Source organism: Grus americana, chromosome 21 (assembly GCF_028858705.1).
Source record: "Grus americana isolate bGruAme1 chromosome 21, bGruAme1.mat, whole genome shotgun sequence".
Classification (NCBI taxonomy): Eukaryota; Metazoa; Chordata; class Aves; order Gruiformes; family Gruidae; genus Grus; species Grus americana.
In genome coordinates, this window is record NC_072872.1 from 3,154,557 (window position 1) to 3,179,240 (window position 24,684).

The 24,684-nt window shown below is 38.2% G+C and overlaps 2 protein-coding genes and 1 long non-coding RNA gene across 3 annotated transcripts in view; 1 reads left to right on the forward strand and 2 right to left on the reverse strand.

The window, feature by feature from the left end:
- LOC129215845 (uncharacterized) overlaps positions 1–24,684 on the forward strand; it is a 50,783-nt gene that overhangs the window by 8,087 nt on the left and 18,012 nt on the right. The gene's annotated exons all lie outside the window — the stretch shown is intronic.
- On the reverse strand, positions 799–7,146 carry LOC129215839 (arylacetamide deacetylase-like 4). The gene is made up of 4 exons (XM_054849732.1): positions 6,964–7,146; positions 4,778–4,994; positions 1,910–1,973; positions 799–1,573 (listed from the first exon to the last, which is right to left on the reverse strand). The coding sequence occupies exons 1-4, from the start codon at positions 7,144–7,146 to the stop codon at positions 799–801; spliced, it is 1,239 nt and encodes a 412-aa protein (XP_054705707.1).
- Positions 15,697–22,985, reverse strand: LOC129215837 (arylacetamide deacetylase-like 4). Its single transcript, XM_054849730.1, has 4 exons — positions 22,830–22,985; positions 18,356–18,572; positions 17,490–17,553; positions 15,697–16,474 (listed from the first exon to the last, which is right to left on the reverse strand). The coding sequence occupies exons 1-4, from the start codon at positions 22,983–22,985 to the stop codon at positions 15,697–15,699; spliced, it is 1,215 nt and encodes a 404-aa protein (XP_054705705.1).

The following is a 24,684-nucleotide window of genomic DNA, read 5'->3' on the forward strand; positions in this document are numbered from 1 at the left end:
CATCTGTGATCTTCAGAACTTTTTCAACAAACATAGCATAACAGGTAGTCTTGAGTGTTAAGATAATCTTGAAAGAAAAAGAGTACAAAAAGGAAAAGTTTCACCTCTGCACTTCCCGAACATGTACACACTCATTAAAGTCTAGGAATTCCAGTTTAAGAATCAATTTCCAAAATGAAACATCATTTCTCAGTTTCCAAACAAAATCAAACCCATACTAGTTCCAGTTTAGAACTTCTGCTTCAGACAGAAGCCTTTCTTTTGACTGCACTTTTCAAGAAAAGTGGAGTCTTTGTGCAAACTAACCCTAGAAATTAAAATACATAGCTGCAATTTCACGATCTGACATAAGACTTCACAGAACCTGAGTCATTGGGCTCTCCATCTGATACCCTAAACATCTCCTGTTTCTCACAAGGGCCAAAATCGGCCCCAGTTGTTGTCTTCAGCATTTCTGGGCAGTTGAAGAATCTTCAGGAAGAGATGTTTTTGCTGCTTGCCTTGAACGTGTACCAGCCATGCAAAGGTACTAGAATTGCTGGAGTTGAAGTGAAACACTATGTGCCAGGTGCCTCGTCTTTACATCTCGATCTTATTGGTGTGGTGTTATAATAATGTTTTCTAGAATGGCAGTGCTTTAAATAATCTGAACATTGACAGTCACTGCGGAATCAGAAATTAGAAGATATAAAGTGCAGTCAAAAACCGAAACATAAATCAAAAGTGTTTACATTCTTTGCCAAGTATAAATTCACCAAGGATAATGTAAGACTTGCATCTTTGTTCTGAAAAGTACTTTTATAAACTGTTTATAAAATTCACAGTACTATTCATTATCTTTTTCCCAGATAAAAAGGAAAAAATCCCATAGCCAAAAAAGGCTAAAATTCCATGGAAACCACTCTCAGAATGATACCAGGTCACTTGAACACCATTGTCCTCTAATCGCTTCTTGTATAACAGTCCATCATCCCTAAGCACATCGAACTCACAGGTCACAATGTAGGATTCAGGGAGCTGGCAAATAATGGAGTCTTCAGCTAAAAGTGGGGAAAATGTGATTGTTAAAAGTTCTTTGATTGCTTCATGGACTTCGGGTTTATATGAAGTGGATTTCTGTGGTATGTAGCCTCTAATCTTAAATTCATCAGGAATAATGTCAGCACTTATCCATTTTTTATACTTCAGTTTCATACTCTCAGGAACATGGCAATTTTGTAAGACATCTTCCAAAACTGAAGGTTCTTTATTAAGATAACGAAAACAGAAGTAGATAACTAGCTTCCGAAACAACATGGGGACTGAAGCATTCTGCTGATAGGAAGGTAAATGAAAATCTAGCCCCTGTAGTCCTGGATAGAGTAAGACCTGAGCGCGTACTTTTGGGAGATCTTTTTTATTCAGCAGTATTTGGCAAATAACCGTAGCAAAATTAGCTCCACAACTGTCACCACTTATGATGATAAGAGCAGGATCCACATGATACTCTTCTAAATTCCTCATAAAGTATAAGGTCGCATTGAGACAATCAAAATATTGTCCTGGGTATGGGTGTTCAGGAGCCAAACGATAACTGAAATGTCACAGATATTGTGGTTATTGTCAAAGTAATTGCAAAAATTGTATTTGTGTTCATGATTGACTGATATGGTAGTTACGTAGGCCTTTTTTTCTAAATTTTAAAGATTGTATTTCTTTTTAACTAGTGTAGATTGGCAAGACAAACCAATGGTGTTACAGCTCTTTTAGAATACTTTGCCTATAAGCACATTTCTAAATTAAATGAAAGGCTAAAGCCAAAAATAGGCAGCACAATCTAAAATAGTAAATATTTTCAGCATATTTTTCAGAAATGTTTCAACTGTGAACTGTATTACCGTAAATAGTTCTATGTAAAAGAAGCACTTACCCAACAGACACAACCACTGAGTTGCATTTTTTGGCAATATAGCGGCATATTCTTTCAAAGGCTCCTAAAGAGAAAGTTTATCAGAAATGATGTTTTAAAAATCAAATATCCTTTGAAATGAAAATGTAGATCCTTGAACATACGCTCTGTGAAAGGCACTGCAACATAAGACTGATGAGTAACTTCTGAAATGCAGTGGGGTCTTTACATGTTAACATATTTTCAGGTTATTGGTCAGTGGCTGTTAGGGCATAATACAAGCATGTAAGAGTGGTAATACCAGGAAAAAATAGAAGTCTGTCTAGGTTGGTATCACATCTCAGCTGGTGGTCAACAAAAGATGTCTTGGGAGAAGCATAAGCTGAGGACAAGCATATAGTATAAGAAGCATACAAAAAATTGAGGCTCAGGGCACTCCTTTGAGACAGAAACTGTGTCTTTGTATTTAATGCCCTTGATTAATGTTTCTTCCCTGAATTATTCGAACCACTTCTTGAACCCATGATTTTCACATTAACAACTTTGTGCAGTGAGGAATTCCATAGCTTGCTTACAAAGGTGTAAAGAACAATTTCTATTTTTTGTTTTGTACCTGGCATTCGCTACTTCCATTTGGTGGCATGAATTCTTGTACTGTAAGAAATGGTGGATAAGACATTCTGCAGTTTTTCAGCCATCCATTTACTACCCTGAAGGACTTAGTATCATATCAGCTTTCATCATCTTTTCTGTTTTTGGATATATTGATTAGTACTGATCCCAGCACAGATCTCCTTGTGGGAATCTCACAGGAACCTCCCACAACCCATCTTTTTTTCTGTCTTTTAATCAGTTTTTATCCAAATGTAAGACCTTCCCTCTTGTGTCATGGGTGTGTAGCCTCTTTAAGAGACTCTTTGGGAAATCAAAGTAGGTTTTATCACTCAGTCTCCTTTATTCATGTATTTGCTGAATCATTTAAAAATCTTAAATTGATTTGTGAAGCATGACTTCTATTTGTATGGATTTTAAGGACTAAGTCATATTTGTCTGTCCACTGATTCAGTTCTTCGTTGTAACTTCTGCTAATTTCCTAGTTGCAGACTTCAGGCTTACTAGTATGTAGATTCCCTAAGTCTTTAAAAACTTGTCATTACGTTAGCTGCTTTCCTGTTACCAAGTACCAATGGAAATTCAAATGAAAGGTCACACACTACAGTCAGTGTATCAGTATGGGTGTTATATTAAGCCATGGCATGTGATATAGCTCCCTCAGTGTGCTGATTGTGCAACAGCAGTTGTGCTGTGAACAACTACAACTAAGCAACTTTGTGGTGTGTTTTTCTTTCTTCCAGCGTAAGGAATTCACCTTTCACTTAGATTATAGAGGTTTATCTCTTAAGTCCTCGCCACCACCCAAACTAGCTCTAGAACTAGAGGCATCACAGCTGGTGTCAGCCTGACACTCCACCCTGACTAACATGCTCTGCAGTAAAACAAGGGTAGATTATTTCTGCCACAGTGCAGAATAGGACCTAAATTACTAGAAGTTATGTTATTGTTTCTGCATGTTGCTAAATGAAGCTAGGTAGACTCTCAAACTCATTTGCAGATACTGAAGTCTGCCTAACATAGTCCTCATGGAGACTTACCCCCTGAAACAGTAAAGGATTCAAAATCCACAAAGTTCCCTGTCTGACCCCTGGAATGAAATCTAGATTTCCATGGTAGGTGCCTTGGCTTCCAGACAAAGCACACATAGACTTTGCTGCTCGGAAGGGCATTCAGAACAGTTAGGAGGCTGAGCCAGCAGCTACTGAGACAATCAAAGAGTCGTCTCCCTTTTTGAAAAAGAAATAAAGTATTCTGTGCAGTGTTACCACAAGAATCAAACTCCCCCGAACTGGTTCTATTTTCAATGCTCATTTATTATTTCTATTTTTCTTCATTTTGATTCCTTGTTTGAATGAATGGGAATATAGGTACAGATTTTTTTTTTATGTATTAAATTCTTTCTTGGATCATGTTCTTATATCTTTTAGACTTCCTTTGATGCATGGACTGCAAGTTGAGAAACACTGACTTTTGTAGTGCTGAGCACAGAAGTATATCTTAAAATCTGTACTTTGAGGCCCTATCCAAGCTTACAGGAAACACTTCAGTCTAGTTGAGATCCAAAACTAAAAAATTCTTCTTGAGAAGCAACCCAAGCATTGTTCCAAAGAAGGAAGCCAGAATGCATTCTTTTTAGCAATAGCATTGCCTTTTTCATGGTACTGTAATTATTCCAGAAAGTAGACCTACACTGAGTTCCATATCAGCCTAAAAGGATTTAAAGTTACATTTCCAGAAAAGATGGAGTACAGAGGAGAAGGGGGGAAGAGACATGAATTCCAATGCTCACTCCAGAACTGTTGCTATATCTTATTTTCAGTTAGCCATTAGTTAAGGTACAAGAACATTCTGTGAGCTGAACTTCCCTCACAGGGACCTGATCATGTGTGTTTTGTTTTGTTGGTGTCTCTTTCTCTGTCCCAGCAAACTGAATCTTTCTCAGAACAGCTTCAACAGGAGGAGGAGCAGAGTCCCTCTGCTGTTAGCTGACAGCTGATTGAGGGTTTTCTGCATCACAGTTCTGGATTTGGAAGCCTCAGATCTGCTAAAACTGCTTTCATCAACTTTGCCTGTAGCCCAAAGGAAGTAGAAATGTGATTACCCTTGACCGTGCACTAAACTATTAATTCCACAAGGTGCTTTGCAGTTTTTATTGAGATTGCAAAGACTGTTGTCATTAGGAAGGACAGGTGAGATACCGACTGACACATGTCTGAAGGTAAAAATGTAAAGGCTTGGGTTTGATTTGAAAAACAAAACTTGCTGATTTCTTACTAATGCTCCCAAATGTGCCAGCGCCTCCATGAAAATATAGTATTCCTCTTCTTTTGCCAGTAGGTGGCCATTTAGGCTGATAAATCCTCAACGGTACCTCATCTACTTTGAGATCTTTGATGATAAGTTTTGGGTCTCTCCATGGTGGTATTCCATCTAGCACAACTCGCAATAAGCTTAAATCACTGCAGATCCCTAGCTTCTCCAAAATCTTTCCCTGTTGAAAAGAAAGAATTCAGGAAATGATTAGTGTGAAAGGTTCCAACTCTCTTTAATTTAAAAATAAATCCTGGGTTTATTTTACTGTGTTGTTTTTCAGGAGATACTGGAGACAGTGCTTCAGTGGAGTTGTGGTGACTATTGAGAAGTCATTGAACAGTTGTAATTCAATTAAATGTTGCTGAAGGTTGCCAAAAAGTAACACGTCAACCCCATTCTACGTAGTCAGTTGTCCTCTTGCTCATTATTTTTTTACATGTTTATTTTTATGAATCTAAAAGTGATAAGAAATGTATTTAAGCTGAAAATAGGGGGGAAAGGAGAAGACTAATCTTTGATTTTGAAATAAGTGTTAGAAGTGACTATAGGTGTGAGGGTGATGAAAGCAGATTAGACTCATAGTTTAGAGTTTAGTTTTGATTAAAGGTGTTTAATTATTGACTCATTGAACACTGTGAAGAAAAGACTTCTGCCGATACAGTGTCAGCAACTGTGCTGAAATCTATGGGATTATCATATGCATACAGCATAGTCAGGAAGATAAATAGCACTTGTTTCTATTTCTTACAGCTGTAATGAAAAGAGGGCAATAATTTAGAAGATACTTGAGTATTTCTTGTATTAAAGATACTAAATATTTTGTGTGAAAAAGTACAAAGAAATTCTGTTACCCTAAGAAGAAATTTTTGAGGCTTGGTGGGAAAGAAGAGAATTTATTCAAGCCGTGCCATAATGTCTTAACTTTAAAATCAACTGTTTTGAAGTCCAATATCAAAATAGTTTGCTATTTGTAAGGGAGCAGATTCAGTGGTCACATTTAGCCCAAGGAAATTAATGTTTTAAGACTAACATACATAGATCTAGAAGGTGATTTAACATACTCACTAAGAACTTGTTTTATCTTGATTTTTTTTTTCTCTAAAAATCTGTGCTAAATTTCTGTGACACTGACACTATCATACAACTTTGGAGATGGAAGGAACAAATTCCAACTTCATAGTTTTTTAATTCTGTAACACTTGCATTCAAGAAATGACTTGTCATAGAATCACAGAATCACAGAATGGCTTGGGTTCGAAGGGACCTTAAAGATCATCTAGTTCCAACCCCCCTGCCATGGGCACGGACACCCTCCAGTAGACCACGTTGCCCAAAGCCTCATCCAACCTGGTCTTAAAGACTTCCAGGGATGGGGCATCCACAACCTCTCTGGGCAACCTGTTCCAGTACCTCACCACTCTAACAGTAAAGAATTTCTTTCTGACATCTAATCTGAATCTACCCTCCTTCAGCTTAAACCCATTACCCCTAGTCCTGTCACTACACTCCCTGATAAACAGTCCCTGACCATCTTTCCCGTAGGCCCCTTCAGGTACTGGTAAGCCGCAATTAGATCTCCCCGGAGCCGCCTTTTCTGCAGGCTGAACAACCCCAACTCTCTCAGCCTGTCCTCACAGGAGAGGTGCTCCAGCCCTCTGATCAGCCTCGTGGCCCTCCTCTGGACTCTCTCCAGCAGCTCAATGTCTCTCCTGTACTGAGGCCCCCTAACTTGTTTGTGAAAAGGAGTAGCTTTGTTATTATCTTGAACTAGACTGGCTTCTGAATAGACAGCATTATTATATGTACATGCAGGTCAATAGGTACGGTATACATATAGTTATTTATTTATTTTTAATTTTAATGTAAAACAGTTTTCCAATGTAAAGTGGCTGCAGTTTGACAGATTCACTGAAAAATCTAAATAAGCTTTTAAGATTAGTCATATCAGTTTTATGAGATAATATCACAATGACAATAATAATAATGAGTTTATATTATTTGGTTCATATAACAATGCTTACAGGCTTCAGGGGGGTGAATTGCTGCTGCTTCTTTTCTTTTTTTTTTTCTTAAGCCATTATCTTCCAGCTCCCAAATATCCTACCAAAATAAAAGTGAAGTCCCCAGTTTTAAGAAAGTTAACTTACCGAGATCATGGTTGTAATCAACAATGAATGGAAAAACCGAAGCTTTAGAGGTTGCTCAATTCCAGGTGGCAGTTCTGAATTTAAAAAATCATAAAATAACCCCCCCAAAAACAGTGCTGGTATTATAACAGGAGAAATGAAAACCATTCCTATTATTGCTAAAGTTGTATAAATAGATACCATTTCACTTCAACAGAAGTGAGCACTAAAAAACCCTATGGTGTCTTAAGCCTTGTTTCTCAAGTGTTTCTGAGGTGTCTTCACAGGAGACTAAACACTCAGTCCATAAGCAGAAATGAAAAGTTTATTAATGTTGCAATACCCTAATTTTCTCCACCCTTCTTTTGCTAATGATATTATTGGCAACACTTCCTTATACTGAAAAAAAGGGGAGGGGGAAGTTTTTACCCTTTACAAAAGGTAGAATTCAAAGTATATGGAATTGATTTATATCATGAGTTCTTACTTGAAGATTGTCTGTGTTTGGTTTGTTGTGGATTCATTATGGATGGACATTTCTGTTGTAGCATTACATTTTAGTCATGTGGGGCTACTTGCAGTTGTCACCAAGGTATGTACTTTTATGAAGAAAAAATATTCAAATCCACATTTTTTTTATAAATGTTGTTTCATAGTGGAATGCACAGACACATACATGCTTTAATTTTGGTTTAAATAAGAGCACATTTGCTTGGTGTATAACCTGTGATATGCTCCAGCAGAAAGATTTGCTCTGTTTATGTGATGTATGTCTATATTACATGCACTGCGCAAGACGTTTTATGCATAGATACTGTTCTTCGCACTCGAGTAGGATTAGAAGTAAAATCAATGCTAGGCAGTGCAAGTCTTAATGTACATTAAGGTCTCTCCAGATACATGGTGGTGTGTTTGTAGATTCAAGCCACTATTGTTTCTGGTAAAAGCTTTTCACTAATTAAAGTCTCAGAATTTTATATTCATTGTAATTCTTGTTTGTAGTTTAATATAGAGACATTATGAATACATGTATATTATTAGTGAGGGAGGCTTAAAGTTTGGTGAAATAAGTTTTCTGTTTTGTATTCTTCTTGTCAGAATTTCATCTTCCACACAATTTTAAAGTTATGGCTCCCAAACTTTTTTATGTCATGGCTTTTAAAATGAAATTTCAGTCTGAAAACTGAATTAATCCTTAGCTTCATTAGCATAGTATTTAAAGCAAAGCAGTCACAACGGCTGATTTGCACAATTTTAGCTTGTGAAGATAAGAATGTGTGCAATAAAGCAACGTAGATTTGCACCAGTGTTTGTGAAACAGGCAAATCCTCAGCTGTTCACGGTAAGGGTTTTTTCTTTGCTGAAGTTGGCTGATTTGGGACAGCCTTACCCTTATTTGAAGCACAAATTTAGTTACAAATGTCAGACTGTAGAGTGTTGAAGCCAAACCCAGATACCCATGGTCTATGTTCATTCTGTCCTGAGCTTAGCAACCTTTATCCATAGGGCTTTTTCTGCAGCACAGCAGGGTCATCCTATTGATGTTTTTGGTTATTCGTTCAGTAAATAGTTTCTAGGTAGTGTGATATTATAGCACAGCCTGTGCTTTTTTAATTGAATATTTGTTTTGCCATATATTACTGGCAAAACAGCAGAACAACACAGTTCTTACTAAGTGCTTATTTCTGATGTCTGTGCCATCAATCAAAATATCCTGAAATGAATTACCACATGGAGATCAGCTTTGAATATTGTATTTCAGCATTCTTGACAATTTCTTGTGTTTGAATCCTCAGAGGAGGAAAGTTCTGTGCTTTCAAAAGAACCTGTAATCAAGATAGTAAACTCACAAAGACACTTACTACTGCAATGGCAGTAAACAAAACTTTTAAGAGCAACCAATAACAATTGAATTAAATACCTGATATTTGGAATAGATCAGTTCAGATTGTGAAAACCTCATACCAAAGAGGACATGTACGTCTGCTGTAGTTGTATAAGCTGTTGCTGGCACCGTATTGGCAGGAGTATTTTCTTCATGGTATTCAGTGAGTCAATAATTAAACACCTTTAACCAAGACCAAAACACCTCACAGATGCCATCTCTGTTTTGAAACTTTGATGGATCTGATAGAGTGGAAGAGTCTTTTTTATTTAAAAATGAATTAAAAAAGGGACAGTTTGGGTGTTTTGTTTGTTTGCTTTTTGATGTTATACCCTGGCAGTTGTCTTCAGTAAGAATCTGTTGTACAGTTGTGACAATCTGAACACAACTCTTTCAGTTATGCATTATAACCCTTCTGTTGTTAAAGAAATGTTGGTCAAGTAATGTTTCTGAATAATATCTTTATATTTTACGTTTAATTTCTTAATATCTTAATAGTTTACTCTGAGTATGCTGAGTTAGAGCATATTCCACCTGTATGCTATGTCAGCACCTCAGTCCTTCCTCCCCGTCCTGTTACCACAGTTTCCATGTTTTTCCAGACTCAAGCAAATCCCATAGATTTAGAGCTACTCGGTCCTTCTGGGGATGCTCATATTCACAACCGTTTCATGATACTTGGTGCCTTATATTCCAAAATGCTCATGTGACTCAAATAATCCTGTTGCTGCATGTCACTTTTCTACTGATGCTTGTTCAGAGATGCTTCAAATATTTCCAGTCTGGTCAGTCAGTCCTGTACCTGCAAATTTATGGGTAGAAATATCTATGATCACTGTCAGTCTCTCACATTTCTAACAGTCAGTGGGAGTTTTGTGTTTTTTTCCCAATTGTTTTTGAGGTGTTAAATTGTCAAAAAAATGTTTTAATCCCTTTCAATCCAGTCCATGAAGTGAGCACCTTACATCTTTGCAAACAAAAAGGCTTTTTCTCTTTCTGGCAGTAGATAGATATCCATCTTGGATAAAAAGCTCCTAGTAGTAGGTCTTTAAACTGCAGGTGTTTGCTGATGTGTTTTGCTACATCCATTCTTTTATTCTTTCAGCAAGCTCATTGCAAAACCCCAGCTCCCACAACGTCTTTACCTATCTGTAGATGAGAACAGCCTTGCATTAGCTAAAGAAGATTGAAGAGATTCCACGAAACAGAGAAAATTAATGCAGCCTGGAGTTTGGCATTGTAATGTGTGATATGGATATCCATATGGTTCTTTATTCTTTTATCACAAAATTGATACTTTATTCATTGAATTTACTGTTGCTGGAGACTGACATGTTTAATATATCAGTTGATGAGTACAGAGTTGACAGTAATTCAGTAAATTCTTCCCATTTTCTCATCAGTGAGCCTCCGTTTATGCAAGAAGGGAGTCACCTCTAAAATTCATTCTTTTCTTAATTTTTCAGCATATTTCTGATGGTCATAATAATGATGGGAAGGCAAAGTATTATAACAATACCTATTCAAAGAAAGATAATCTTTGCTGGTTTTTCCCCACGCTTAACCTGTTGTTTTTTGTAAGGCTTATGTAGATGTGGAATCACAGACCTCTCTGTAGATTGAGAATGCATAGAACTCATCAACTTCATATCAATTGTTTATCAGCATAAGAGGCAGGCAGCTTTCAAACCAAACACTAATAAAAACAAAAGTGTCAGGGTAGTTGGTGCTAATGAGTTACGGAATGACATGTGTTACTGTTTTTCTTGTAATGTCTTTCTCTAAAATATTGCAAAACATTTCACTTCTGATTGTAGGCTGTGTTTCCTAATACAGCCTACAGTTAGCCTACAGTTAGCTGACTTGCGGAGCTACTATGTGTAATACAGGAAATACTATGAGGATTAACTAAAGCATGGTAAAGTAGCCAGCTATAATGACTGAGGTGTAGATTCTGTCAAATAAAGCTAGGCTTAATAACTAACTTGAAGGCATAAGGCTAAGAAAACAGGAAAAAATAATGTATTCCAAAGAAGAATTAAAAGCAGAAATACTAGCCTCTGATATGTTCCTTTTTTTTTCTTTTTTTTTTTTTAATGTACCTTTCAAAATGAAACACTCTGGTAAATATTATTTGCCTGACTTTGGGCTTTTTTTGTTGGGGTTTTTTTATTTACTCCAGATAATTTAGTAGGACAATTAGACTCTGTAGTGCAATTTAACTAACTTCAGTTTTACCAAGTAGAGCATGTAAGAAAATTACAGTCTTCCAGTTCACATTTTTTTCCTTGTATTTATGTAAACAAATGACTGAAAGCATCTCAGAACTCTTCGTACCTGTAAGCCTTAGTCTTCCAATCTGTGAGATGGATTTAGTATGCCCTTTACAGTGACAATAAGAAGCTTTAAGAAATTGCGGCTTAGTGTGTGCTCTATGATATTGTTTTTTAAAGATGCTATGTATTTGCTTGATCCATCTCCTTCATTTAGCCTGCCTCCTACCTACCTTTCGGTGTCCTCCCTTTTTGTTATCTCCATCTCCCCACCCAAATTATTAGCTGCTCCCTATGTGTTTTGCTCTTACTCATAACTGAAAGCCATCTTTCATTTAGTCTGCCTTAAATCTTTATTTTAACCTTTCTTCCTCTAAGTTATTCTTTAAAGTCTATACCTTCCAAATGACTCCTGGGTTAAACATCTACTAACAAATTCTGCAGTAAAAAGCTGTACTGTATTTTAAAAAAACAAATAAAAATTATGACAAATATTATGTATAGCGATGGAAATTCAGATCTTGTGCTGTACAATTCAGAGCAGGTATATTTTTGCAATGGTGAATCAACAGAAGGTATTTGGATAATGCTCTCAGTCATATCTCTGATTCAGCTGGTCCTGTGTGGAGCCAGGAGTTGGACTCGATGGTCCTTATGGGTCCCTTCCACCTCAGGATATCCTATGATTCTATGATTTGTTATGTAGCATTTTGAAATATGGACGAGTTCTTGGATATATGTGTCTTGAGAGCTGTGCCGTTCTGCTCCTCAGAATGCATGAACTCTGCTCCACACAAATGGAGTTAAAATGAGATGCTCTGGAACATCCACCTGGGATTTCATGACAGGTCACGCACCAAAATGTATTCTTATTAAGTCATAAGTAGCTTGAATGTAAATCTAAAAACTGCAGCTGACCTTAATTTGCTGTGGCCAGATTTGTCTGAGCCTCATTAGTCTAAATATTTAGCTTAGCAGTTTCTTCACTGTCATGAGAGAGTCAGCAAACACAATGAATCATTTGAGGTAATGGACAATCAGAGAAAGAAGATTGACAGAGATAAAAGCAGCTGTAGTTTGTAGGGTTATGCCTATTTATTTCAGGAGCAGTATAGAGAATGTGGATCATAGGGAGAGATTAATCTTAAATGCTTTTAAATAAATAATATTATGTATAAATATTAGAGTTAATAAATTTGGAATGTTTTCTAATTGCCTGCTTATTTTTCAAAATACTTGCTGTTTTATATTGACTTTTCACTAGAGTGGTACAAAGAGATAATGTAAAGATAGCAAAGCAGAAGATAATTGAAGTTGTAGACCTCTGTAATAAACCACTGTAACTTGGTTGGTTTAGAACAGGTAATCTAACTTTAAAACTCTTATGGCTTAAAATGTGCTCTATTATTAAACAGAATCACAGAATCACAGAATGGCTTGGGTTCGAAAGGACCTCAAAGATCATCTAGTTCCAACCCCCCTGCCATGGGCACGGACACCCTTCACCAGCCCAGGTTGCCCAAAGCCTCATCCAACCTGGTCTTAAACACTTCCAGGGATGGGACCTCCACAACCTCTCTGGGCAACCTGTTCCAGTGCCTCACCACTCTAACAGTAAAGAATTTCTTTCTGACATCTAATCTGAATCTACCCTCCTTCAGCTTAAACCCATTACCCCTAGTCCTGTCACTACACTCCCTGATAAACAGTCCCTGACCATCTTTCCTGTAGGCCCCTTCAGGTACTGGTAAGCCGCAATTAGATCTCCCCGGAGCCGCCTTTTCTGCAGGCTGAACAACCCCAACTCTCTCAGCCTGTCCTCACAGGAGAGGTGCTCCAGCCCTCTGATCAGCCTCGTGGCCCTCCTCTGGACTCTCTCCAGCAGCTCAATGTCTCTCCTGTACTGAGGCCCCCAGAGCTGGATGCAGTACTGCAGGTGGGGTCTCACAAGAGCGGAGTAGAGGGGCAGGATCACCTCCCTCGACCTGCTGGTCACGCCTCTTTTGGTGCAGCTCAGGACATGGTTGGCTTTCTGGGCTGCAAGCGCACACTGACAGCTCATGTTGAGCTTCTCAGCAATCAATACCCCCAAGTCCTTCTCCTCAGGGCTACTTGCAATCCATTCCCTGCCCAGCCTATAGTCGTGCTTGGGATTGCGCCAACCCATGTGCAGGACCTTGCACTTGGCCTCGTTGAACTTCATGTGGTTCGCACGGGCCCACCTCTCCAGCCTGTCAAGGTCCCTCTGGATGGCGTCCCTTCCCTCCAGCATGTCAACCACACCCACAGCTTGGTGTCATCGGCAAACTTGCTGAGGGTACACTCGATCCCACTGTCCATGTCACCAACAAAGATGTTAAACAGTGCTGGTCCCAGTATTGACCCTTGAGGAATGCCACTTGTCACTGTTCTCCACTTGGATATTGAGCCATTGACCACATCTCTTTGAGTGAGACCATCCAGCCAATTCCTCATCCACCGAGTGGTCCATCCATCAAATCCATGTCTCTCCAATTTAGAGACAAGGATGTCGTGCAGGACAGTGTCAAATGCCTTGCACAATTCCAGGTAGATGATGTCAGTTGCTCTTCCCTTGTCCACCAATGCGGTAACCCCATCATAGAAGGCCACCAAATCTGTCAGGCACAATTTGCCCTTCGTGAAGCCGTGTTGGCTGTCACCAATCACCTCCTTATTTTCCATGTGCCCGAGCATAGTCTCCAGGAGGATCTGCTCCATGATCTTGCCAGGCACAGAGCTGAGACTGACCGGCCTGTAGTTCCCTGGGTCTTCCTTTTTTCCCTTCTTAAAAATGGGGGTTATATTTCCCCTTTTCCAGCCAGTGGGAACTTCTCCAGACTGCCAGGACTTCTCAAATATGATGGAGAGTGGCCTGGCCACTTCATCTGCCAGTTCCCTCAGGACCCGCAGATGCATCTCATCAAGTCCCATGGGCCTGATGCATCTCATCAGGTCCCATGCACCTTCAGGTTCCTTAGATATTCTCGAACATTCTTCTCCTACAATGGGCGGTTCTTCATTCTCCCAGTCCCTGCCTTTGCCTTCTGTGACCTGGGCAGTGTGGCTCAAGCACTTGCCAGTGAAGACTGAGGCAAAGAAGTTGTTGAGTACCTCAGCCTTCTCCATGTCCTGGGTAACCAGGTCGCCTGTTTCATTCCGGAGGGGACCCACTTTTTCCCTCGTCCTCCTTTTATCACTAACATACCTACAGAAACTTTTCTTGTTGTCCTTAACGTCCCTGGCCAGATTTAATTCTATCAGGGCTTTGGCTTTCCTAACCTGATCCCTGGCTGCTTGGACAGTTTCTCTGTACTCCTCCCAGGCCACCTGTCCCTGCTTCCACCCTCTGTAGGCTTCCTTTTTTTGTTTGACTTCGCCCAGGAGCTCCTTGTTCATCCATGTGGGCCTCTTGGTGGTTTTGCCTAACTTCCTCTTTGTTGGGATGCATTGCTCCTGAGCTTGGAGGCTCATACATACATACAGCTTTAGTCTATGAAGGCATAACAACAGGTTCAGTAAAAATATTCAAGTCTAAAACAGAGATTGACCTTTTGTAATGTCTTTCGGATACTCATATTCTGTGCCCAGAGCACAAAGAAGTTTGCCAGGTTGTTCTGCTGGCATTAAAAACCCAATTGTGTGCTGACATCTGGTGATGGCAATGATGCATAGCAATTTGCTTTCCCTTTATTTTTTTTTATCTTCCTGTAACACATAGCTGTTCAAATAGTGTTGAGACCTCTCAGCTGTACTGAACTTTCCAGCGTTTCACTAGTCTTCAGGTCCTGACAGTGTTCTGATCTGCTCCTGAATGCTTTTATTTGTAATATAATGCCACTTTGCATTGTTCCTCTATGAGAAAGTGTTTCCTGCTTCAGACAGTGCAGGCCTACAGTTAATACAAGCTCTTCGTAAACTAACTGGTATTACTGTATATTCCCATATATCTTTATCTATATATAAAATGTATATGCATGATTTGTTTTAATAGATGTTGTATTCTTTAACCAATACTTTTTAAAACGTCTGTAGTTCTGGCCTAACCCTTTTCCTGACCTCCGGTCCTTTCCTTTAACTTCTTTCTTTTCTGTCTATGCTCAAATCTTTTCCGCTGTATTCAATTCTCTTTAAGCTTGCCTCAGATTCAGCTTTCACCACGTGTAGGCTTTGAGAAATCATTGACCATGCTCATTATACGCTTAACCTGTAGATTCATGCCCTGTTACCTGCCCCAAGTTGTCCTCAAATCGTGATTTGTGTCTTAATATTACCAGAACTTGAGACAAATTGCATTGCAAAACACTTGCCATCAGGACCAGGACCATTTTGTGGGTACAGGAGAAAACTCTGAAGAGTTGGTAGAGGAAAGAAAGGTAAGTTCATCTGATTTCGCCTATTGTAAGAGAAAATTAAGCAAAAGCCATCACCAAACCAATTTATTGGGTAAAAAGAGGACGGATTGAATGCAGAAATTTAAGATGATGATTTAAGAAAAGGAGAATTGAGGGTGTTATTTAAAAACGTTTGCAAGCAATGAGAGATAGAAATCAGGAAAGGAAAGTAAGAAATGGAATTTTACATTAATCTTAGAAAATTTACTATCTTTTTCAGGCCTTTATTTCCAGATCGGAATGCTATCACCCCACCAAAAAGAGCTAAGAATACTGTTCCATGGAATCCCTCTTGCAGATGGCACCAGGTCACTTTTATACCGTGATCCTCTAGTCGTTTCTTGTACAGCAGTCCATCATCTCTAAGCACATCAAATTCACAGGTCAAAATGAAAGCCTCAGGAAGTCGAGCAATAACGCTGTCTTCAGCTAGCAGTGGTGAAAAAACAGGGTCAAACACAGGCTTGATCAGTGTATAGATTTCTTTGGAGAATGGATGTGTTGTACTTGGTTGGTAGCCTCTTGTTTTAAACTCATGAGGTATGTAGTCAGGACTCACCCATTTCTGGTACTTGAGTTGCAAATCTTCTGGAACATGAGAACCATTAAATATTGCTTCCATGACTGACAAGTCTTTATTAAGATACTTCAAGCCCAGAGCAATGGTTCGTTCCTTTAACAAAATGGGGACTCCATTATTCTGCTGATAAGAAGGCAAATTCAGGTCCACACACTGGAGAAAAGGATATATTAGGATTTGTGCTCTCAGCTTTGGGAGATCTCTTCTGTTCACCAGTGCTTGGGCAACAGCAGCAGTGAGTGTACCTCCACTACTATCTCCACAGATGATAATGCGAGCAGGGTCCACTCCATAATCTTGTGCAGTCCTCATAAAGTGTATGGTGGCAGTGAGACAATCCTCAAACTGGGTTGGATATGGATGCTCGGGAGCTAAGCGATACCTAAATAGGAGTGAAAGTTTATTAACAGAGTCATATCTAGTGAATGGTCCCATTGTCATCTTTTCATTCATCTATTTCTTTCTGAAGATTGGAAAATATTCTGAGATTATAATTACAGCAATAGAATTTATCATAATTATTGCTTTTGATGTATTATTTGCTACTATTGTTAATGTTTGGGGGAGTCAGTACACTATTCTATCTTTGCAAAATAGTTCTTTACCTATCTGTTAGGTGACCGAAGGCACATGCTGAGTTATTGTAGAATTAGGTGGCAAGGCAGGTATGTATAAATCAGTTATTAGAAATTCTAGTTAGAAATTGAAGTGAACATTTCCCAAGAAATTCTTAGAGAATATGAGCATAGAAAATTGATAACGAAAATATGAAAAGTTTTCAGTGGTTTTCTATAAGCTCAATTCTTTATAAACAGAATCAATAAGAGTTAATGATTCTTCAAGTATTTTAGGATGTAAATAGTAATTAGTGCAATTTTAATCAATTTCCAAGACATCAACTCTTTTCCTGAACTTTTAGAAATTGGTTCTTTTAAAAATGCATTACAGCTCATCAGAAGAATATTTTGAATGTTCATCTCAGGTTGATTGCAAGTTAAATGTGTATACCCCTCCCCTAGTTTTTCAGAACTACTACTAAAATGAGTATTTAGTAGTCTGGGCAGCTGTGTTTTTCACAGAAAGTTACACATCAGAGTGTTTGCTTTCAACCTAACGTGGTTTGGATATGGCTTTAGGAAACAAAAACATCCTCACCTTTTAGTGGTGGCTACAAATTATTATAATAGATTTTATTTGGAAATAAGCAAGTGGGAATTAGTTGAGTAATTCTTCCTAAGAGTAATTAGTGCTGGTGAAATGCATGTGATCATTAAATATAAGTACTGCATGCACTTTACAAGGAACTTGGCTTGCGGTGACTGTGCATTAAAGACTTACAAACCTAGAAGGAGGCAGAAATGGCTATCGTATAGTGTGTCTGGATTGACTCCACTTACCCAACAGACACAACCACGGAACTGGTTTTTTTAGCGAAATAGCGGCATGTTCTTTCATAGGCCCCTGTAAAACAAAATGGTTCAGTGGATTTGTAACTTGCTTTAAAAGTAAGTTGGATGAAAATATTCTGAAATTCTTATCTTTATTCTGTGATTAATGTTATACTGTAATTCTCTTATTATGGCATGGTCTAATCTGGACATTGCTCACAATTTCATTATGTCTGTGGGAATCTTCTTGCCAGTAAGAAACCTGGAATTTACACCAGTGCATTGTTTCAGTCTCCTCTTTGAAAAGTTAGTTAATAGAAAGCACCATTGCTGCCACTTCTGAAGTGGTATTGAAGATGAGAAGTTATTTTAAAAAAAAATCAACCAAACACAAAACCCCCTACAAAACCTAGTACCAGAATTTTTCCTGTGCTTGAGCCACCATCTAATCTCTTCTGCCTTTCCATTTCAAATGCCAGAATGTGGGGCTTTTTTCCTTGTTTTGCTACTATAAAGACACACAGCAGTATGCACACATACACACAAGCTTGCACACACATGTGAACACAAAGTGGGTTCCTTAAGAAATAAAATTCTAATGAGATTTTCAACTTTTCTCGTAAGCATGAGGGAGAAGGAAGAAAACAGGTATTATAAATGATCAGAGAATAAAAGTTCTAGATAGACAACCTGTGTAAAGACAATTTAACATGATGCCTACTGCATGTAAATAAAATTTTTCTACTGTCCTGAAATTAATTTTGTTATTGATAATGCTTAAGCTACTAACTCTTCTTGTCATTTAAGAAATACCATGTCACATCAGAAACTACATAGTATTTGTAGTTATAGCTCATATCATATATATTACTCACGAATGCTTCCAAACCGTCCAACTCCTCCATGAAAATAAAGGATTCCTCTTCTTTGGCCAGTGGTTGACATTTTTGGCTGGTAAATTCTTACTTTAACCTTTTCAAACCTTAAGTCCTTGATGAAAAGATGTTTATCTTTCAATGGTGGTATTCCATCCATTGCAGTCCTGAGGACATAGACCTCTGAGGTGATACCTACTTTTTCCAAAAATTTTGCCTGTTAATAAAGGGAAAGAAACCACAAATTAGTGCAAATTTCCATCTTACCTGAAGATTGATCATGACAAATTGAAAATTCTATGGTCAATTCAAACTTTGTCTCCTGCTGGTTCTTACGTTGAAATGGCCAGTTATGATAATGATTTGAATACATCTTCATTGTAATGTAATACCTACCAAAATTTGAAATTCAAAGAGCAGTAGATTTGAGGGGAATAGATGAACTTATCTTCTTTGAGCCAGTGGAAAAGCCTGCCTGAGAGTTGCATTAACTTGGCCCATTAATACTATCTTACATCTCTGGCCAAAATGTTAGCAGTGCTATATAGCAGAACATATAGCTTTGGGTTAGCTTTGGTGGTAATTTCTAGATTATATTAGAAATATTAGATGAGAACATGGTGTTTCTCAAATTATTTCATTCTTCAGTGGTGAAATCCTGGCTTGGTTTTTATCAGTAGGAAAAAAATCGAACTATTAATAGAAGATAAAAGAAGGTGTCAAATACTTCAACTTGTCAGGTGTTTAAGTAGCCATGTGCCTGAACAAAATGAGGAGAGAGTAGTTACAGCATTTTCAACTTCATCTTCAGACAAAGAATGTGGCTAATACTTTAGTTTCCCAAACTCATGCTACTTTTTAACTTGCAGGAAAAAAATCTGTAGCATCTACCACAGCTGGCCTCCTAAACAAGAATAGCTTTGAACCTTAGCTTGATCTTCTCACAGCTCAGTGATTCTTACTTAAACATTCAGGCTGAAGACTCTTATGTCACTCTGAGCTGGTCTACTTCACTGCATCGTGATGGCTTTAAGCTGTTTCAGTTGTAGTCTGCTCTAGTCTATTCCTGCTCAAGATGAAAAATATGAGGCAGTATAACTGTATTCCCACTATACTGGATTAAATTTTGTACTTTTCCTCTTCAGCAGTAGAGTTCTCTAATGAGTAATTTATTTTGTTGTTACCATTATTCATGCATATGTATTTAAAAAAAATTGCATATACAAAAGTATATGCTGCATGTATCTTAAAAACCAACAATGAGTCTTGTGGCTTTCACCTCACGTTTCACAGACCTAACATAGCTCAATAACGTGGTCCTGTTAGATGTGACGTAGGTATCCTATTCTAGGCCATTTGAGGAGCCGATCCCATCATCTTGTGGCCAAGTGTTAGTCTTGTAATAATTCCTTCTACAGAACTCCTGTATGATGTCCATGGGAAAATAGTTTTGTTTCCTTAATCCCCCAATTCCCTCCAGTATTTTCTTTCCTCACACTAATACTTTTGTAACAATAAAAGTTAAACCTGTAATTAGCAATGTTGTTTGTATATAATATAGAGATCATCTTTGTCTTGGAAGTACTAAAAATAAATAGGAGTCCTTAACCACTGTGTTTAGTGTGGGCCATATAACATCTCATTTTTGTTAAATCTGCAGTAGTTTCACGAGTCAACTTTCATAGAGATTGGCATTCATTCATATTCCTCTTAGTCACTTCACTATTAGCTGTGAGTATCTTCTATGGATTACCTGCAACAACGTACAGTTATGGCAGACATCCGTGATTAGTATCATCACGTCTAATCTTCATAGTTATTTCTGTTAATCTTGTGGTGTTGTTTTAAATTATACAGTTCCTGTGAATAGAAGTTATACAAGAACCTGCAGAATTTGCATTTTTGCTTTCTTTTCTGATTCAAGTCCTTTTTTTTAGTATATATCGCTCCCTCACAGTGAGGTACTGGGTTTTGGCCTAGAGTTTCTGAAAAAAAGTGATCACTTGCATGACAGCTGCAAGATGGGGCTACGTGTACATAAAGGTACATTTAGAGTGTATCTACACTGTGCATCACTGATTTCTTTATTACCACAAATGCCACTTTCAGGATCTTCATGTTCATGAAGCTTGTTCTTTTGCAGGTGATTACCCAAGTTAGTCAAACATGACCTACATTTTGACATTTGTAAATAAGTGCAACTGCTTAGTAGTATAATTTGTAGACCAGTAATTGGACAGTTTGTTTATATATTGATTAAGGCTCTTCTAACGCTATAGCTGACATGACAGCTCAAAAATTAATGAAAACTTACAGGTAGCATAAGACAACAAAGTACGGGACTAGAGATCCGCGACCTTGTTTGAAGCATTGTCTGACTCAGCCTCTGCAGTCACACTGAGTGCAAGTGTCTGGCATTCACAGCAAAATACTGAAAAACTGATCCCACTGGCAACAACCAGCATGGAGATTTCCATGCACCAGGAGAAAAGCTGTGTGAGAGCTGAGTTAGCTTAGAAGTGGGAGTCCAGATACATGTTTAAGCAAAGGACTAGGGCCTGCAGCAACACGTGTGTGGTAATGTCTGTGGGAGGGATGTGACAGAGCTGTGCTCTCCGTGGTGTTAGGGTCCTTTGTCCTCTTTACACCATTACAAAGGCCTTCTGTGTACATACCAGAAGACATCTGAATTGCACTTTGTGCCAGCCCTTCTACCTAAACCGTTACTAGAATAAATTGGGTACAAGAAGCTTACAGAACTATTAACACAGTAGGTAGCATAATTTAATCAGCCCCTCTGTTTCCTAGACAGGATCGGTCAGTTAAGTCCCCTGGCTATTGTTTAGCTTTACTGATATATCAATTTTTCTTCTTATAGACTGAATCATAGATGAAAAAATAAAGGACGAGTTAATAGATTTTTCAGTGAAGAAGTTTTATTAACATTAAGATGTAGCTGTTTTATTTAAATATATCCTCATAGGTGAATCGAGACATTTCTTCATAAAATCTATTAGATTGGGCACAACTACTTCAAACTGGTTTGTCTTCAGTGACTACACATGTATCTTTTGTCCCAGCTGAATACCAGATATGATAGTAAACTTTAATTTTCCCTGCAGTTTTGACATTATGGGTTGCCATCCCTCAAAAGCATTTGGCTACTTTGGCGTAAGTAATTGGCCTAATATCAAGTTCCTACGTGACTCGGACGTTACATGCATTTAAAATTTTGTATAACCGTACATTAATATTCTTATTTTTCTGCTCCTTTGAGGTGATGTGGTACAGTGCTTTTGCTTGGCCTCTCACTGGCCAGCAGAAATGGTACAAAATTATAAGATCAAAAGTTAAAAACTACATTAATCACCAGTAAGTTTCTAAATTCTGCACTTTAGCTCTTTACGTATGAGTTACAGAAAGATAAAAGTCTGATGGATAAAGAGTGTTTTGACAATGTGGAAGTCAACATATGGCATAGTAGATGTAAGAAAATTTAATTTTACTTCTATTGCTATCCTATTTTATTGTGTGGCTTTACTATCATAGCAGTGTTCAGGCCTGGGTGGGGCACTTCTCAAGGGACATGATGAGTCAGGTTCTTAGGAGCTTGCTGGTTCACTTCAAACAAAAGTTAATAAGCAATGTAGCAGGAAAAGGGAGGAAGAAATAATAACATTAGAACATGGAACTGAAGTGAAATGTAATGTACAAGCCAAAGAAACCAAAGGGTTTCTTTCATAATTTAAACAACTAGAAGAAAAGCAGCTTGATTTAGGTATCACAGAAGAGTGTTCTTAAAATGACAGAGGCAACAATTAATTCAGGAAAGGATAACTGATGAAACAGAAAGACAAGTGGTAGTCACATTTTAGTTTTAAAGAGAAACAAGGATGAAAAACAGGAGGATCAAAAATGTGTCAAAAACAATGAGACAGAAAGACAGCTTTAATACTATGTGTAGTATCTCAAAAAAAGAAAGTCATATAGGCATATTGAAAGGCAAAAGATGATGAATGTGGCAACTGTCTTTCAGATAGCTCAGACGTAGAGTGATACAGTTGTAGAAGAGAACTGAGATCACAGACATCATTTAGTTGCTCACTCTCTAAATAAGCACTATGTAATACAGAGCAGAAGTTCCACATACACTGCAGTAAGCTTCTTCAGCCTTCCAGCACTATATTGAAGCAACAGGATTAAGAAGCTAAAACATAAGCCATCAGAAAAAAAGTGGGTATTATGCAGTCAGAATTTTTTTCCGTATTGTTACCTTTGGTGCTATATAGCAAGCAGTAGAGTCTGTTATACCCAGCTGAGCTGAAGGTATCTGCAATGGTGCTCACATCACCAAATTAATCCAGTTGCATATTTGTAATGGATTTAAACATCAATTCTAAAAAACCTCACCAACCCATTACCCCCCCATCAGAAATTAAATTTAAAACTCCAGCTTTAATCAAGTTTTACTTACCAGACCAAACCCGAAGTTCAGGATGTAATGAAAAACATAAAGCTTTTGGCGCTGACTAAATCCATGAGGGATTTCTGCCTTGGGGTGTTCATAATAGAATGCCATTGCCACAAAGACAGTCAAAACAGCAAGAAAAATTGCTAGGAGGAGTTCCATCTCACTGTACTGCTAGGAGCCAAATGGAAGAACCAGCTGTGGCTTCCTTCCCCCTCTGACTTTTGAAGTATTTCTGAAAGTAAAGGTGCAGGATTCTTTTCATATCCCATCATCCAGCTTTTAAAAATGCCAATAAGAAGATGAAAACATGTGGCAATCAAACCATACAATTAAACAGACAGTAACAATTAGTCGTGGGAGAAGCTTGCATAAGCAGTTTTCCATATTGGCAGCTAACATGTTTTGAGTCTGTGCCCATCACCGTAGAACCAGAGCTTGATACATCATTTGTAGCGTCAGTGTTATGAGAAGACAAAAACTTGCTATGTCTCTCCCTGTTTCTTGAATACAGTCAAGTCTGTATTATTTCCAAGTTACTGTGAGTTCCCGTGGAACGGGATTTCTTAGTAATCATCTTCAGAGCTGCACAGTTTTGTGATTTATTGTGTCTCCACACCTTACTTCTTCAGATTTTTAGTGAAATCAAGGTTTCAGTGTCGCAAACACATTTCATCACGTTTGATGACTGATGTTGTACGCTGCTATGCTGTTGCATCTTTGAGTCTAATGGAACCAGAAGCAGCTGCAGCCTGAAGTGTCAGTGCTTTGCATCTTGCTTGGTCCTCCTTGATAGCTTTTCTCCAGCAGGTGAAAGCTTGTACCAACTGTTGTGTTCGGTTTTTTAACAGCCTCTTGGTTGAACCTTGCAGTACTGCAGTCTGTCTTCTCAGGAATATGTTACTTACAGGTGTCATTCCAGGTAGAAAAATGATTCCAGCTGAGGAAGTCTATACTTGGACTTGATGTTTTCAGTGCTAGTAGCAATGACTAGACATCAGTAGCCTGCTCTTTTCTGTATACTCTGTGATCACCTTTAGGATCTGTGCCTTCCTCTGGAACTAACATATTTTTCAGTATGCAAATCATTAGTGGTAAGATTTAACTTGAAACAAAAAATCTGTAAAGCAAAGCTTTTTCAGCTCATATGATGTCACCTTTGGGAACAGTGTCTTTTTACCAGTCTTCTCAAACTGTGAATGGAACAGATTCTCTCTCTGAAAATTAGCAGTATGGGTAAAATGAAAAATGAATGTGTAAAATTTTTCCTTAAATTAAAAAAAAATAATATGAGGGATGAGCTGACCTTGAGAGGTATATTAAAATGAAACTAAATGCAGAGAACCTCAGAACTTTAGAATGCATAATCCATGACCTGCATAGAAAAGAAGACGTCGGACTTGATTCCTGACTTTAGAAACTGTTTATTAATTATTTAGAATAAACAGGAAGGAACTTAATTTTCAAGTCTGGTGATACACTCTCTGAGAAGAAACCCAGTCCAATCCTCTGCCCAAACTGTTTCTTCATTTTATCCAACAACTCTGTGGACTTTCATTTCCCAATGTCCCGGTTCCCTCTCCCTCCCTTGCCAAAAGGTTATTTACATGCTAAGTATAAAATCAGGTTCCTTTTTGTTTATTCTTCCTTGTGGCATTTGATACAGTCACCCAGCTTGATAAGGGATGTTGCTGAAAGGCACATTGCCTGGTGATTGGGACACTCTTGGGAAATGGAAGTGGTGAATTCAAACCCGTCAGGACTGAGGTGCGTGTAGGGTTCAGATTTCTTACAGCTTGTACAAGATCATTAGGAAATACTGTTACACAAAACATGGTTGCAGCTCCCTTCTTTAGCGTTT